The following is a 17172-nucleotide window of genomic DNA, read 5'->3' on the forward strand; positions in this document are numbered from 1 at the left end:
CACACTAAAACCTACCCAAAGCAACAAAGGCATGCCTGAAAATTTCTTCTAAAATTCATACAGAGTAGGATCTCAGAACCAAATCTGACAAAGAGGGAAAAAAGATGAGAAGAATAGAGAAGAAAAAGATAAAGAAAAAAAGGAAAGGAAAGGAAAGAAAGACCTTTTGATTTATTAGCGATGGCAGCAACTACGCACAGCACTGTAACCACCATGCACTCAAACCTACTACACTAATGATAACCACCACATCAACCACTACAAAAAAATTGACTTTTAGTGGGGACAAAAAGTTGCCACTGAAAGTATAAAAGTCATCGCCGAAAATTCGTTGCCGTAGTGACCGTGGTTAAAAACTTTTAGCGGCAACAAAAAAAAAAGTCGCTGCTGAGAGTGATACCTAAGAAACATTAGCTTTACTGACACCACGTCATCACTGGCCACCTCCACCTCATCACTGCCAATCGCCACATCATCACCAACTAGATGCCACATCACCACTAGCCACCTCCATGTCATTGTTAGCCGCCTCCATGTTGCCACATCACCACTCCACATCACCACTCTCATGCCACGTCACCCCTCCCTGTCATCACCACCCAAATATTTTCACCTTAAATGTGTCTTCTTCACGATTCGAACTTGTGACCACCTCTTCTCGTGTCCAATCGTTTTGCCGTTGAGCTGGATTGAATTTGTTTATTATTATTGTAAGTATTCCTCAGTGAAACAATACTTGATGATTTTGTGCTAAATCGTCAAGTATTTGTTTCAAATACTTGACCGTTTTTAAGAATAAACATTAAGTATTATTTTCCTATTTAGCGCCTCCTCTTATTTGATGGTTTTTAAAATAATTGTCAAGTAATTGACATCAAATATTTATAAATATGTAGTAGTGAGTTAACACTAGAATTCGACAAAAGAACTAGCAATAGTATTACCCCATAAAAATATGATAAAAGCAATACAAAAACATAACTCTTCTTACTCTCAGGAGTTTCCTAGTGGGGACATAGAAACTAGGAGTCAAGAATGTGCAGCAAATTAAAGCCGTCAAGAAAAAAATACTAACAAACAAATTAAAGCGATCGACCCAGCAGGAAATAAATTCCACAAACGCCTAACTTTCTTAATTACTTATTTGAATTTTTTTGGTCAATCTGCTCTATATAAGGGTACTCTCTACGTTATTGAAAGAACATCCAAGTAAGTTATTTCAAGCCCAAACTGCTAACTGAGCATATGTATTTAGAAAAGCTATTACGAAAAAAAAAAAATCATTGTATAGTTATGGGTTCAATTGAAGCCAACCCAGCGAGTGAGTTCTTTGAAGCTCAAGCTCACTTGTATAAACATATCTTCAGCCGCATTAATGGCACAGTTCTTAAGTGTGCAGCTCAGCTAAGAATTCCAGACATAATCCACAGCCATGGCCAACCCCTTACTATTCCTCAATTAGCCTCCAAACTTGAAGTTCATCCAATCAAAACTGCCTCTATTGAGAGGCTTGTTCGCTTACTAGTTCACAATGGTTTCTTGGCAGAAACCAACGTGAGTAAGGAAGAAGAAAAGGAGGCATATTCTCTCACTCAATCTTCTAAACTACTTGTTAAAGGCTTGGAACCTAACCTAGCACCAATGGTGCTAGGATTTGTCAACACTGGTTTCATGGCTTCGCTTGATTTCCTAGGAAGATGTATGGTTCAAAGGGGAGGAGAAGACGATAGTTGAGAGTGCCTTTGGGTTAGGTTTTTGGAACATGATCATCAATATATGAAGTCTTTCAACGAGGGAATGGCTAGTGATTCACAGATGATGAACATGGCACTTAGAGATTGCAAGTCAATCTTCAACGGACTTGAAACCCTAGTTGATGTTAGAGGTGGCACAGGAACCACATGTAGAATCCTCTGAGACATATCCTAATCTAAAATGCATAGTTTTTGATCTTCCACAAGTTGTTGAAAACCGTCCAGGAAGCAATAACTTGAGTTATGTTGGTGGCAGCATGTTTGAATCCATCCCTTCTGCTGATGCCATTCTATTGAAGGCAAGTTATTTTCTTAACTTGTCTTCCTTTTTAAAATTAATCCCCTTCCAAAAGGTAAATTGGATCCCAATGAATCGTTCAGATAAGAACGCATAGTAGTAAAGTTTTAGTAACTAGTTTCTTAAATTCTTTTTTATACCAACCCATTTTCAAAAGATATATTGAGTCCCGGATAATCTAAATCAAACTGGTCAGATGAGACCACAAATAGGTGTAAAGTTATGCAAATCAGACTCTTCATAAATTCGCTTCTTTTACATATAATATATATATTATATAATTGCTATAGGTTTTATATTTTATATTAATAATGATATACTATCCTCAGTCCTTAATATAAGAACTAGTTTGACATTCAACTTGGTCCTAAATATAAGACTCCAATCCATTGTCTCTCATATTTATTCATGTTTTTTCAAGGTAATTGTTGTTACAGTTACACATATTAAAGGTTTCATTAAATGGTAATTTTACCTGATATACATGATTAGCAAGGGTATTCTAAGAAAAACAATACATATTTATTACAAATAACTAACTTGGCTAATTTTCTTAATTAACTCAAATTAGTCAACTAACTGTTATATTAAAGATCAAAGGTACTATTGAATAATATTTAATTTAATTATTGAACAGAGGGATGTAACGTTATCTGTTTCTGATTTTGTGCAGTGGATATTACATGATTGGGATGATGAAAACTCCATAAAGATACTGAACAAATGTAAGGAGGCAATTTCAAAGAAAACTGAAAGAGGAGGAAAAGTGATAATCATTGATGCAGTGATAAAGGAAAAGGAAGATCATAGTGACATGACACAAGTGAAACTCTTGTTTGACATTATGATGATGAATGCTGTCAATGGAAAAGAGAGAACTGAGAAAGCATGGAACAAACTTCTTGTCTCTGCAGGCTCCAAACATCACAAGATTACTCCTCATTTTGGTTTTAGGTCAATCATTGAAGCTTATGCCTAATTATTATCTGGTTTGAAATTTCTAAGACGAAATTTAGTCTTTTAAAATTGCATGCTTTCTTCTACGTACTTCTGTAATAACAATAATAATTAGCCATGCATAGGCTAGCGCATTACTGATATTGGTTATGAGAGATATTAGTTAGTAATTAAGTGAATAAAATTTGGCCCGGTTGTTTTAATTATTTGCAATATTTTTATGAGATAAGCATGTACTGTTATTTTGTGGACTAATTACATATAAGTCGATCATAATAAGGAAGTTGAAAAGACACCGATCTATATAAGGGAAAGTGAGGTTTTGAGTAAGTTGTTGAAACTTCGGTATCCTTTGAAAAAAAATGTAGTTATTAATTAATATAGCATAACATAGTTATTATGAACATTAGAAGAGTAGTTGCACTTAGATATATTCCCATTTCTAAAAAAGATAAGATATAATGCTTGTTTGGAGGCTTGAAGTTGCTTATTATATGCATGTTTATGTAAATTGAAATAAAACCCCTTTTACATATTTACTTTGTATACTGTAAATCATAATTAAAAAACTATTTTTGAAGGCTTTAATAGCCATTCCAAACAAGCCCTACATTCATGTAAATTTTTGGAGTCAAATGCTTTAAACTTGAGTAAGACCACCTCGTAACTCACGGAAGCGGACACATCGTAAAGTAAACAAGACTTTTTGTAAATTATGCAAGATTTCTAATAAATTTGTTACGTTCTAAATGTGTTAAATTTTGTGCATCCAATACCTGATATTATTTTTTTAGTTACATCCAATACCCTAATTTGTAAGGTGCTAGAGATGCACAAAAAATAAGTTCAGGTTGCTGGATCCCGATAAAAAAGATTGCAATGCCAGATGCATGTTAATTTATCCAATAAAATAATCTATTTTAATAAACACATAATCTTTCGAATTGACCCGTAAAGATTCTGCTAAAAAGAAATGGCAATGAAAAGTAGTCAACCAGGCGACAATTTAAGAATCGGGACAGACAAACATCACTAAAATGTGTTCCACGAAGAAAATAAAATATTACAACAAAATCTATCACTTACCCACTAAGAATAATCTCTTGAACAAAAAACACAAATCCTAATCCTGAAATATTATATTAACTATGACGTGCCTTGTAAAAAAGCAAAGGGTATAATGGTGATATCTTACTCACAAAATAATTCAAAACTTCCGAATTTTTCTCCCAACTTATTGACCCATTTTTCCACTATAAACAGAAACTGAGTAGCAAGAACACAAACACATCTGCAAAAAGTGAAAATATCTGCAAGAAAATGGAAGGCAAACAAGAGCAGATCAAAGGAGAAGTAGAGTTATGTGAAGCTCAAGCAGATTTGTTCAAACACATATTCAGTTTTGTAAGATCTATGTGCCTCAAAAGTGCCATCCAGATTGGCATACCAGACACAATCTTCAACCATGGCAGACCCATAACTCTTCCTCAGTTAGTCTCAGCCCTAAAAATCAACCCTTCAAGGTCCAGCCATGTCCACAGGCTCATGCGCTTACTGGTTCACTCTGGAATCTTCACTTCAACCAAAGTCCCCAAAGAAGATGATAATGATGAAGAAGAAGAACAGGGTTATGAGCTCACACCTTGTTCTAGGCTGCTTCTTAAAGATAAGATTCCCTCCATGTTTGCTTATGCTCAAGCAGTGTTTCATCCTGCAGTGATGAGCCCGGGTCAGTTCTTGGGAGATTGGCTTTATAAAGAAGAAGACAATACAGCTTTCCAAAGTGCCTTCGGGATGGAATTTTGGAGATATGGAAGTAAGAATCCTGAATTTAGCAGAGTGTTCAATGAAGGCATGATTAGTGATTCTGGGACGATGATGAACTTTGTGATGAAGAAGTTCAAGTCAGTGTTTTGGGGTCTGAAGTCTTTGGTCGATGTTGGAGGAGGAAAAGGTGGAGCAGCCATGGCCATTTGTGAGGAATTGCCAGATTTGAAGTGCACAGTGATGGATCTTCCTCATGTTGTTGCAGAAATGAAGGATAGTGACAATCTAAAGTTCGTAGGAGGTGATATGTTTCAGTGTATTCCTTCTGCAGATGCCATTTTTCTTAAGGTTCGTACGTACGCACAAAAAAGTTTATTAGTTTAAAAAATTTAACAAGTTAATATGATGCTTCTTCAGTTCAAATTGATTGATTATTATGTATGGTGCATTCAAACAGAGATTACAAAAATAAAAATGGATATAAAAAGAGAAATAAATCCAATACATGCACATTCAGATACTACCTTTAATTTTTATGTTGTTATCTTGGAATTTCAAGCACAGCATGAATGAGCATAAAGAGATCTATCTAATATTGCTTAAAATTGTTGTGTTCTTCCACATGATTTTTAATTCTTTGGCCCAAAGGTAAAAATGATTGTTTCTTCCTTTATTTTATACACGTCTCTGTTTTAGTATTCTTTAATATGCTTGTGTAACTTTTTTTCCCTTTACTTTATAGAAATTTTAACTTCGTTTGTTAAATATATAAAAGTAAGCATACCTTCAAAATTTAAAAATTTCAAGTCAGTGACTTCAATTTATATCACATGTATCAAAACGAAATTTGAAAATGTTTGTGTTTTTGCAATAATGTCCCTCAATTAAAAAAACCATGCCACCTTATTAGAAAATGCTGTGTTTTTGCAACCTTTTATTGGCTATTAACCACCCGTCATTATGTATTTTTTAAGTGAGGGGCAATATTATAAAAGTACGACATTTTCAAATTCCATTCTAATAGATGTGGACTAATATAATTGAGGATTATGTTTTTCTAAAGCATCTAATTTTGTTCCTCCGTCAAACACACACATATATATCTCCAAGATGGACTATACTGAAATATCTTTTTAACTTAAAAAACTAAATTGATTGCATTTTTAAATCATTTTAATTACAAAATAATTCTTAATTACTAGAATATATTTAGGTCCTTGGATTCATTAAATTTTTATTTTTAAGATCCAAACTCTCCCTCTAGCTTATTGAACAAAGCATGTTATTGCGAACTATATAAAACCAGTTGCTATATAGTTAATTATGTATATTATATATATTTTTAAACTAATCCAATCTTCAAATCAAGACAGTTTTAAAAAAAGCAACCATTAATTGATGCCATATTTTGGTGGAGCACAAAAGTACAAAAGATTTTGTCTTCGACTAATCCACTATTTAAATAACGACGTGTCCATATTTGATCAAATTGATATTATAAACTAATGAAAATTAAAGTGGACAAAATGATCCACTACAAGAAAATAATGAAAATTAAATGTGTACATTAGATAGGTGAACAAATATTTTTTTCAAATAACTAATTTAACTAATATTTTTAATTTTTACAAATTAGTTAACTATTTCTTGTATTTAAACCAGAAGGATGGCTTCTTGTGTTTTGTGCTTTATGAGTTTTGTTTATAAAACATGATCACATGAGTGATGAAAATCTAAATGGCGATTAAATGGCAGCTGGTTTTGCACACATTAAGTGATGAAGAGTGCGGGAAGGTATTGAAGAAATGCAGAGAAGCCATTTCAAGCAAAGGGAAAGTAATAATAATAGACATAGTCATCAATGAAGAGAAAGATAAGCAGGAAATCACAGAAGCCCAACTTTATTTTGATGTGATGATGATGTGTTTGGTGAATGGAGAAGAAAGGGATGAACAACAATGGAAGAAGCTCTTCTTAGAAGCTGGATTTAGTCACTACAAGATTTCAGCTTTATTTGGTTTAAGGTCTCTCATTGAAGTTTATCCTTGAACCAAGTTAACTCTCGTGTTAATTATATGGAATTAAAAGAAACAACCATTATGTTCGAAATATAATTTAGTGTAAACTTTATATTTGACATTAATGATTTAAGTCTTAATTAATGGATTTCTAAATTTCTTTTATTTTAAAACTAATAGTGTTGGAGTGCTTTGACATTGATCGACAAGGAATAAAACGTAAGATGAAAAGACCATATTGTCTTGGAGATGTTTAAATGGAAACCAAACTATGATTTTAAAATGTTTTACGATAGACCAAGTAAATATATGAATAAATTTGTCTTATTTTACAGAAAAGTACTTTTTCATCTTACCAAACACCCTCTTATTACAGGACAGAACCCGTGTTCTTGTGCCACCCACTAGCACATTCTGCACCACTAGGCCAAGAGGCCTTTGCCTCCCTTCAACACCCCTAACAGTGACAATTTGGTATTTTGAACTGGTGAATGTGGTATATTTACTTGATAAAACTAAAAATCAAAGCACAAATACCCAATAAAAGATTGTCCTTTTCTTAAAAAATACATACTACCTTCTATCCTATTTATAAGACATAGTTTATAGATTATAAACGATGTCTTATAATTAGGACTGGAAGTAGTGACTGAATTAAATTTTAAATAAATAAATAAATGAATAAAATGTAGACTATTGAAACTTAAGTAATAAAACTGGGTGAAATATAATTATATGTTTAAATTCAAATCTTAATGACATTATTATGACTGAAACAAGGAAGGGAGAGAAAGGTGAAAAGACGATTGGGTTGAGGGTCGAAGCCCAAATGGGGCTAAGAAACGATGGAATAATTTTGAAGTCCTTGGTTCCTTGCTAACACTATTGGGCTCCATCTTCTTCCTGTGGGCTCTAGAAGAATGGGCGTAAGTCCTTATTTCTGTCTTTTTTTCCCCCAAAACAATAGTTTTTGTCGCCACAAACATTGTAAGAGAGGCCCATAACAATCACCGTACGACGAATCAGGACTGGTAAATTAAAGAACAGTGATGAATGGGATGTAGATTTACTATTTTAAACAAGGTATTGAAAAATCAGAAGATACTTATTTAATTATCAAAGTAATTTATATTTGTAAGATATAATCTTACCATGAATTTATTATAAATTCAGCACAAATTTTTAGCCCAAAAAAATTACTACTTCCAATGCTTAATATAAAAACTAATTGACTAGTTTAAGTAGATTAAAAAAATTAGTTAAGTTAGTTATTTGTAATAAATAGATGTCTTTAATAAAATATCTTTACTAGTTATGTATATTATCTAAAACTATTATTTAATGAAATATTTAACATATACAACTATTATAATAACTATCTTGAAAAAATATAGATAAATATAAAAAACAAAATAAATTGGGATATTATATTTAGGACTAAATTAAATGTCAAATCAACTCTTATATTAAATATAGGTGTCAGTATTAATTTAGCCAAAACAACATCATTTTAGTGTTCAGGCTAAAAAAGACGAAAAATGATAACATAACACCAGCTTGTTTGAATCATTTAACTCGTCAGCTTGACCGAGTTGCACCAGGTCAAGACTGAATTGGTGGGGCTAATCCATTTTCCTTTATAATACCTGGTCCATTGTGATTGATTTACTATAATCATTATCATTGTTACGCTGAGAAACTAAGTTGATTTCTAACAAACATGATTATCAAATAATTTAACGTTCAAAATAAATATTAATAAGGTTTGAATCTCCGCTAAGAAAAGTGTTTATATTTAGTGCGCGACAATATCTCAAATAATATTGCTTTCAATAACATGTGCCTAACAAATCCAAAAAAAAAAGTAAATAAATTATTACTAACTTGCATTTCCAATAACTAAAATATATTCATCGAGGGAAAAATGATGAGCATAGAGATGAAAAGAAGCTCATCCCACGCTAATCACCAGCTCTATATGTCTATGGGGAACTTAGAAATAGGAACAGAAACAGAATTTGAACTTACAGAGTTCGAGTTATCGTAAGAGATTGGCACGAGTAAATTTCATGGCTCCGGTTGGCTGTCTCCTCTTTCAAAAGTCACTTTTCCCACCAAAGTCAATCCTTCAACTCTTAATTTCTTCGTCGTATAACTATTTTAGCTGGACAATTCAATGATTCTATGAGTCTAAAAAATATATATTCACACCTGAGCTGGTAAGAACAGCAAGTTGTACTTGATTTGCCATTTTGCCCAATTATGAAGGATCACAGATGCCTCTGTCAAATTCAATATTATGTAATAGATGAAGGTAGAGTCTTGTTTTGAGGGATCATGTTTACAAATTGAGTCTTGTTTTGAGGGATCAAGTTTATAAATTGAAGCAATGTAATCATTCTCTACCTATCTTTCATTAGATCTGGTTGCAAGCAAAATAATAATAATAATAATAATAATAATTAATCACGGAGTTCCATTCCCAAAAGGAGTACCTTGATCTGGTTCTGGTTCCTTGTGGATTGCTCATCATGTTTGGTTACCACCTATTTCTCCTTCATAGTTACCTTCATCCTCCTCACACTACAAGCATGGGCTTTGAGAACCATAACAGAAAAAAATGGGTTCAAAGAATCATGCAGGCCCTTCCTCCTCCTGTCCCATTGCTACCTTTCGGTTTTCTGCATAATATAGTGAAGCCCTTATATGCAGAGGATCAGACATAACACAATATATGGATAAGTAATATCATGTTTAAATACAATTTCATATCATGTCTCTTGTATAGGATGATTTTGTTCCTCATGCAGGTTATTCATTTATATATATAGGGTTAGTATACAATTTTGCCCCAGAAATTTTCACGTAGCAACTGTGGGTATCCCAAAGTCTTTTTAGAATTAATATCATTCCCAAAATGTTAAAAAAGAGATAATATGGCGCTTGAATGTTAAAAATATTAATAATCAATATTATTTTTTTAACTATTAAGGAGAATATTAATTCTAAAAAATCTTTCAAATACCTACAACTTCTGCACGAAAACTTTCATGACAAAATTGAATATTAACCCTATGTCTACAAGTACATTGATGTCATCTTCGTAATTTGTTTGTTGTTATCTTAATTTTGAATTCTAAGAAAAAATTAAGAAAAAGGAGAGTACGTCTTCATTCATGTGCAACAAATGAGCTACACAACAAATTAAAGAAGTCAGATCGATGCCTGTATACCTATTCATGAGAGGGATAAGCTAGGCTTAGTCAATCATCTCACAGGTTTAAGCTTAATTTTCTGCTTTTACATTTTATCCTGTCAGTCTTAACAATAAATTAAGGTCATGGATTAGCCACGAGATCATATTTAATCTCATTCTTGTACATGTTAAGGTCATGGATTAGCCACGAGATCATATTTAATCTCATTCTTGTACATGGTGATGATCAGATAAAGGGATGTTAAGAATGCTCTCTCAGTACTTTCGTCAAACATATCACCTGCAACTTTCTTAGCCACAGTTTCCATAACCATCTCTTCCCCAATTGGAACTTGGATAGCCAACAGTTCAAACAATGTGTTCCAAGTGAACCAGTCTATGGAGACACAGGAAGAATCATCATCTCCATCAAGTACATATGCCTACTAACCTGCTTCCTCCTTGCTTTCTCGTGTTTCGTTCAATCAACCAGACTCTTTGTTCATGCAAATTACGTCATATGCACCCCAGACCAGGACCTGCCAGTGCCAATGAGCAATGAAGTAAAAGAATTCATAAGGGACATTGTAGAACAAGCAGTCATAAGGGGAATTGAGTTCTGGACACTGGGTCTTCGAACGCTCTATTTCGCTCTCAATTTCTTGCTATGGTTTCTTGGGCCGATTCCGATGTTTGTTTCCTCAATCGTCTTGCTTCTTGTTCTCCATTGGCTTGACTATAATTTAAGGCTTCTGCATCCCACTAGGTTTCAATGACTAAGTTCTCAAAAACCCAGAGGTCAAATTCAGAAGGGAACGTCTAGTATGGTATAGTTTAAACGTTCATCGGTGAATTTGTGAAACAAACTGACTTATATTAGATTGGGGGAAGTGATAATTACAATCTTGAAATACATTTGATTTTCCGGAAGAAAATAACAGATTAACAGTTCAGTGGCATTGAAGACAGTTCGCCCAGAAGGGTATACTATACTAGTCTCCCTAGATTGAAAGTAAATAAACTTTTTTAGAATGACTCATAAATATTTTTTTAATTATGATTTATAAAATATAAAATTAATATTTAAAAAGAGTTTTGTCTGGTAAATGTATAACGTGAATGCAAAGAAGCTCAAAGCCAACATGGTTTGATAATGTGAAAACCCATCTCGGAACAGTAGACCTATAGTTTTTTTCAGTTAAGAAGTGAGTTCAAAGAAGCTTTTTGCCCCTCAACTATTTGGTATTAAATTATTCATTATAGTAGTGTGGCCCTTTAAGCATCAAATTATTTCATATTAGCTCTTTGACTAAGAAAATATTGGTGTTGATCATTAATGTTAAATTAATTTTGGGTTAAAGAGCATTTTGCCCTTAAAATTTCATGCAAGAATAGCCGGCATCCTAAAATTCGTTAATTTTTTCAAAGAAACATGTCACATCATGTTCGTAACCTTCTCTGCTTCGTACAGACTTTACATTAAATGAATTTCTTCCTTTCTTTTTTTTTTTTTTAAAATCAAATGATACTGTTGCGAGTTAATTTTTAACCCAATCAAGTGAAATAAGGCGTCCCCATCCCAATAACTATTTCCATATGTAATAACTACAGCAAGTTTATTATTACACTAATTCCGCTCTTTAATATAAAAATTAATTTAATTTTTATTTTGATCTTAAATATAATATCTCAATCTATTTTGTCTCTTATATTTATCTATATTTTCAAACTAGTTCTTGTAGTAATAATAGTTCTAACTAATACAATTGATTAGGAAGAATATTTTAGAAAAGATAACACCTATATATTACAAATAACTAACTTAATTAATTTTCTTAATATATTTAAATTAGTTAATTAGTTCTTATATTAAAGATCGATAATAATATACTGTAATTCTTTGACCCGAAATGGTTCTTCCATCCGAAGGATAGGCAAAAATAGCATTTTGGTGTTAATGTAAATGGATGAGCACCGAAACTGATTTGAAGTAATCTCTCACACTAAACAGTCTTTTAATATATTTTTTCAATCCTAATCCCAATCACAATCCATATTTCTAATTTTTAATGCTTCCTATGAAACAGGAGGCTTTTTTACTAATATATTGTAAACAATAAAAAATAAGGTTAAGGTGTAATTTTAACCCTAATCTTATTTTTTAAGTGTAATTTTACCTCTGATCTTTTTAGTGGAATAATTTTGACCCTAATCTTTTTTTTAATGTAATTTTGCCTCTCAGGGTCAAAATAACACCCAAAGATCAGGGGCAAAATTGTACCCCAAAAAAATAAAGGATAAAATTGCATTTGAAAAATGAGATCATGGGCAAAATTACACTACTAAAATATTAGGGGTAAAATTGTACCTAAGAAATAAGATTATAGTCAAAATTGCACCTTAATCCTAAAAAATATTATCAAAATCCTACAAAGTGAAAAATTATTTTCGAGAATACTATATTTAAAATCGTTCACATCAAGAACAAGTTTAATATTGTAACAAAGTTGTTCATCCCAAGATGAATTTTATCTTTGCTCTTTGTCATATTATCCTATCAACTCTGACTCGTGCATTTCGTTTGAACAAAAAAATAAAAGAAAATTTGTAATAAGATCCCACTCAAAGAAATTAAATATAAAAAACTCTTTTAAAATTATCAAATTATTCTGAAGTCTCAAAAGACCTTATTGTAATAAATTTTAGTTGTTTAATTACCAATTTATCCTTTTTTTTTTTTAAGTTTGTATTGACAACTGAAAGAGCAGTTATTGACAACTATCACGGTAGGTATTGACAATACTTTTTCTCAGCACATCACAAAATTTAATGTATGAATTGTCAATACCTGCCGTGATAATTGTCAATTTTTATACATTATGCTATCAACGACTGCTCTTTTAATTGTCAATGTAAACTTTAAAAAAAACAAGAAGAAGAAGAACAAGTTGATAATTAAACAAATAAAATTTATAAAATTTATCGCAATAAGATCCCTTAAAACTTCATAATAATTTGATATTTTAAGAGACTTTTTTGTATTTAATTCTTTTGAGTGGGATTTTAGTGCAATTTTCCCAAAAGTAAACTTTATCACGCATAGAACAATTTTGCCTTCCTCTCTCCTCTCTCTCCTCCCTCCTGCCATTGGAATCGAATCAAATGCTTGAAAATTGATGAGTATTGAATAGTTTGAGAAAAAGACGGTGATGCCTATTTGGGAGAGAAAGAATGGTTGATAGAATTAATGTACAAAACATGGGATAGAGCAAAATAGGCAAATCAAATGTATACTTTGTTAATTCTTAATGTAAGATCTACTTATCTAATTTAAATAGATTAAAGAAACTAAATAATTTATTTGATTATAAATATAAGAAATAAGGTAGATAAATGCCTTACACTTAGGATCAAAATATATTTTTAGACTAAGTCCTACATTTAGAATGGGAGGAGTATATTATATCAAAAAATGTAAAAGTATTTTTTTCCCAAATGTAAGACTTTTATCTATCTTAATTTTCATATTTATCATTTTTTTAAAATATAAGACCTTTATCTATTTTATCTCTCATGTTCATAATTTTTCTCTAAACGTAAGATCTTTATCTATCTTATCTCTTATATTTATATCTATCTTAATTCTCATATTTATCATTTTTTAAAATATAAGACCTTTATTTATTTTATTTCTTATATTTATAATTTTTCCTAAATGTAAGACCTTTATCTGTCTTATCTCTCATATCTATAATTTTTTCAAACCAAAACACTTGCACATTTTTTTGATATAATATACTCCTCCCGTCCCAAATGTAGGATTTACTGTGAGAGTGAATTTTAATCTTAAGTGTAAAATGTTTATTTACTTTATTTCTCATATTTATAATCAAGTAATTTATTTAATTTTTTAACCTACTTAAATTAGATAAATATATTTTATATTAAAGATTAACAGAGTGTATATTTGATTTGCATATTTTGCTCTAACCCATATTTTGTACATTAACTCTATCAGTCATTCTTTCTCTCCCAAATAGCCGTCATCGTATTTTTTTCAAACTATTCCATACTCATTAGTTTTTCAAGCATATTTGATTCCAGTGGCCGCAGAGAGGAGTGAGGAAGGCAAAATCATTCTATACATGATGAAGTTTACTTTCGTATTCAAAAGAAAAGTATGTGTCAGAGTTGATAGGATAATGTGACAAAAAACAAAGATAAAATACATCTTGGTGTTAATGACTTTCTCGCAATCTTAAACTCGTTCTTTACATGAATGATTTTAAATATAGTATTCTAATAAATAATTTTTACTTTACAGGGTTTTTGATAATATTTTTTTACTGTTTGCAGTAAAAAAAAAAAAAAAAACCCTGGGGGTCATGCTGATCAACTTGAAGACAAAGCATGTCATTGCAAGAACCCATGACCCAAGAGTCATCGAGGCACCGGATCGTAGAACATATATGAACCAGAAGGATTAATCAAATATAATGCATATTTTGCAAACTTTTGTATAACAATAGTGAAAAATATATATATATGAACCAGAAGGATTAATCAAATATAATGCATATTTTGCAAACTTTTGTATAACAATAGTGAAAAAATATATATTCTCAAGAATAATTGACAGCACTTTACCTAATTGCCCATTAGACAATATCAAAATTATTTATCTTGCGTATATCAATTAAAATTTAAAATCTTATACAAACAGGCCCTAAATATGTGTCAATCGTATACAAGTTTCGATGAGCTTGTGACGTTCTCTCTCTTCAATGTTTAGTATTGGTCTGAGAAGGAAAATTGAAAAATAAGAAGCAAGAAATTAAAGCATTATACTCCAAAGCATTTATACAAGTCATAATATGAGAGGTCAATGTTGCTTGAATACGCGATCATCTGTCTCTCACTATGCAATTACTAATTTAGATAACTAAATGATGACTGATTATAGACATCTTACTCAACAAAGAAGCCCAGTCATTCTTAAAGCATATGGTTAACCACAAGTCTTACAAAGAAATATGAAATTAACTCTAAAATTTGCCTGGTCTCACCATAATAAATTTAGAAGAAACAACACAACACTCCAATAACAGGTGCACTCAGTGTTTTCTTATCAAATATCAAACATTATACGAACTTTGAAATTAGAAGCAAGAAAGCATTATAATCCAAACTCCAAAGCATTCATAATATAAGAGGTCATTGTTGTTTGAATGCTCTCTGATGCTCTCCTTCTCACTATGCAATTACTAATTTAGATCACTAAGAAATAGTAAATGATTATAGATACCTGTTTACTTGACAAACACGCCAAATCATTCTTACAAAGAAATATGAAAATAATTTTAAAATTCACTTACTTTCACCATAAAATGAAGAGACAACGCAACACTGCACACAGTACAATATTTTGCTTCCAAATATCAAACACTACACAAACTTGAACATCAACAATAAAATAACAACTTGAATCAAATCAAGTGATATACTGCTGCTCCATATTAATACTGCCTTCACGCTGTATTACTGCTGCTCGGAGCAAACCTGTCCAGCATGTTTCCATATTAGAATACTATATGAGAAATTGAATAATGTAATCAAATTAAATGCAGTGGATAAAAAACCTTTAAAAATAAAAAATTACCAAATTTTATTATTATATTATACATATGCACACAGGGATATATATTCTGAATCACACCTGCTGCTTCAGGGATGGATCACAAGGTATGGTTGAAGGAGATGCTTAGCTTGGGGTTGGTCCCATTGCAGTGATTCCCACAATTCTGTTTCACATATTATTTGTTCAAGAGTAGTTGATGGTGACATTTGCTGATCTTCCTCTATTCCAAACAGACGCACATGGAATTTCTTTAGAGCATTGCATTCACAAACCTCAGTGGTGCGTAGAGATTCACGTTGAATGTCCCCATTGTATATGCTTTTCAGGTTTGGTAAATCAAACAATTCCCACCTTTGCAATTTTGGAAGGATCACTTTGGCTGCATGGTTGCTCTCTCCAACGCTTGTATTCCTTTCTCCTTCAATAATTTCTTCCATTGCGACGCAATTAACAATGGTAATTTCTTCAATTAAGTTCAAGCATGAGCTGCGCGCATTGGGAACAGACACTACCAGAAAAAAGGCTTTTAACGGCGGTTTTGAAGGCGTGGTTGTTAAAGGCGACGTTGAAAGGTAAGGAAAACACGGCGGTTTTAAACCGCCGTGGAAAGTGGACTTTCCATGGCGGTTTTATACTTAACCGCCGTGGAAAAGGGTTTTAACGGCGGTTATATGTATAACCGCCGTTAAAAATTTTTTTTTTTAAAAATTCTGCGAAATTTTCGTGTTTACCACCCTGCAGTTTACAGCTCCAAACAAATGTAGGCAGTGCAGATCACGCAGAACAAGATCAATTAGCTAGTTAATATACAGCAATGAAATTTTTTTTACACAATTCGAAAATAGGGAAACCGGCCAATATAATAGAACTAAGTGGTTACCAAGGAACACGTATTGGCTAGGTCCAACAATTCTGAAATAGAAGTAACTACTTCTTTGTACAATGGAAATCATGAACAATATAAGAGGGAACCGAGACAAAGCATCTAACAATGAATTTTTGACAAATAACCTATCTATCTATTTGAAAGCTAAATTTCAATTTTTTCTACCAATGTTGTTGACAAAGTGTCCCTCATCAAGTTGATGTCATCCATGAGATATGGCGCAGTATTTTGAAATATCTGTTAATCAAAAATAACATAGTAAACTTAGTCAAAAATGTGAAATAAATTGAAGAACGTCATGCAACGTAACTCATCTTTACCTCGTCTAATTTCTCTGTCGTTGCTGTCTCAATTATGTCATTCATGTAGCGGATGACATAATATCCACACTCAACATGTCCTTGTTGACAACGGTACTAAAAAAATAAGATATAAAATTGAATATTAGACATTATTGATTATAAACATTAACTTTAATTCATCAAAAAATGTTTAAAAGTTAGTTCAAAACAACATATACCTGTGGAAGAATCCATGTTGGTGCTTGTCTATTTTGTTTAATCGCCACGACATTAAAACTATGAAAAGCCCTATCAACATTATAAGAGAAAATGATATTAGAGCATGCTTGTATAAACTTCACAAGTAATAAATATAT

General features: G+C 31.8%; 1 protein-coding gene and 2 pseudogenes across 1 annotated transcript; all 3 read left to right on the forward strand.

The window, feature by feature from the left end:
* The first annotated feature begins 1293 nt into the window (after positions 1–1293).
* Positions 1294–3031, forward strand: LOC114724377 (isoflavone 7-O-methyltransferase-like; annotated as a pseudogene).
* A 989-nt stretch (positions 3032–4020) lies between these two features.
* On the forward strand, positions 4021–6909 carry LOC114724332 (trans-resveratrol di-O-methyltransferase-like). The gene is made up of 2 exons (XM_028910673.1): positions 4021–5124; positions 6532–6909. The coding sequence occupies exons 1-2, from the start codon at positions 4330–4332 to the stop codon at positions 6823–6825; spliced, it is 1089 nt and encodes a 362-aa protein (XP_028766506.1). The 5' UTR covers positions 4021–4329; the 3' UTR covers positions 6826–6909.
* Positions 6910–7714: 805 nt separating this feature from the next.
* LOC114724378 (uncharacterized) lies at positions 7715–10809 on the forward strand (annotated as a pseudogene).
* Positions 10810–17172: the final 6363 nt, after the last annotated feature.

This window comes from Neltuma alba, unplaced genomic scaffold (assembly GCF_004799145.2).
Source record: "Neltuma alba isolate B1F8T4 unplaced genomic scaffold, ASM479914v2 tig00012185_pilon, whole genome shotgun sequence".
NCBI lineage: Eukaryota > Viridiplantae > Streptophyta > Magnoliopsida > Fabales > Fabaceae > Neltuma > Neltuma alba.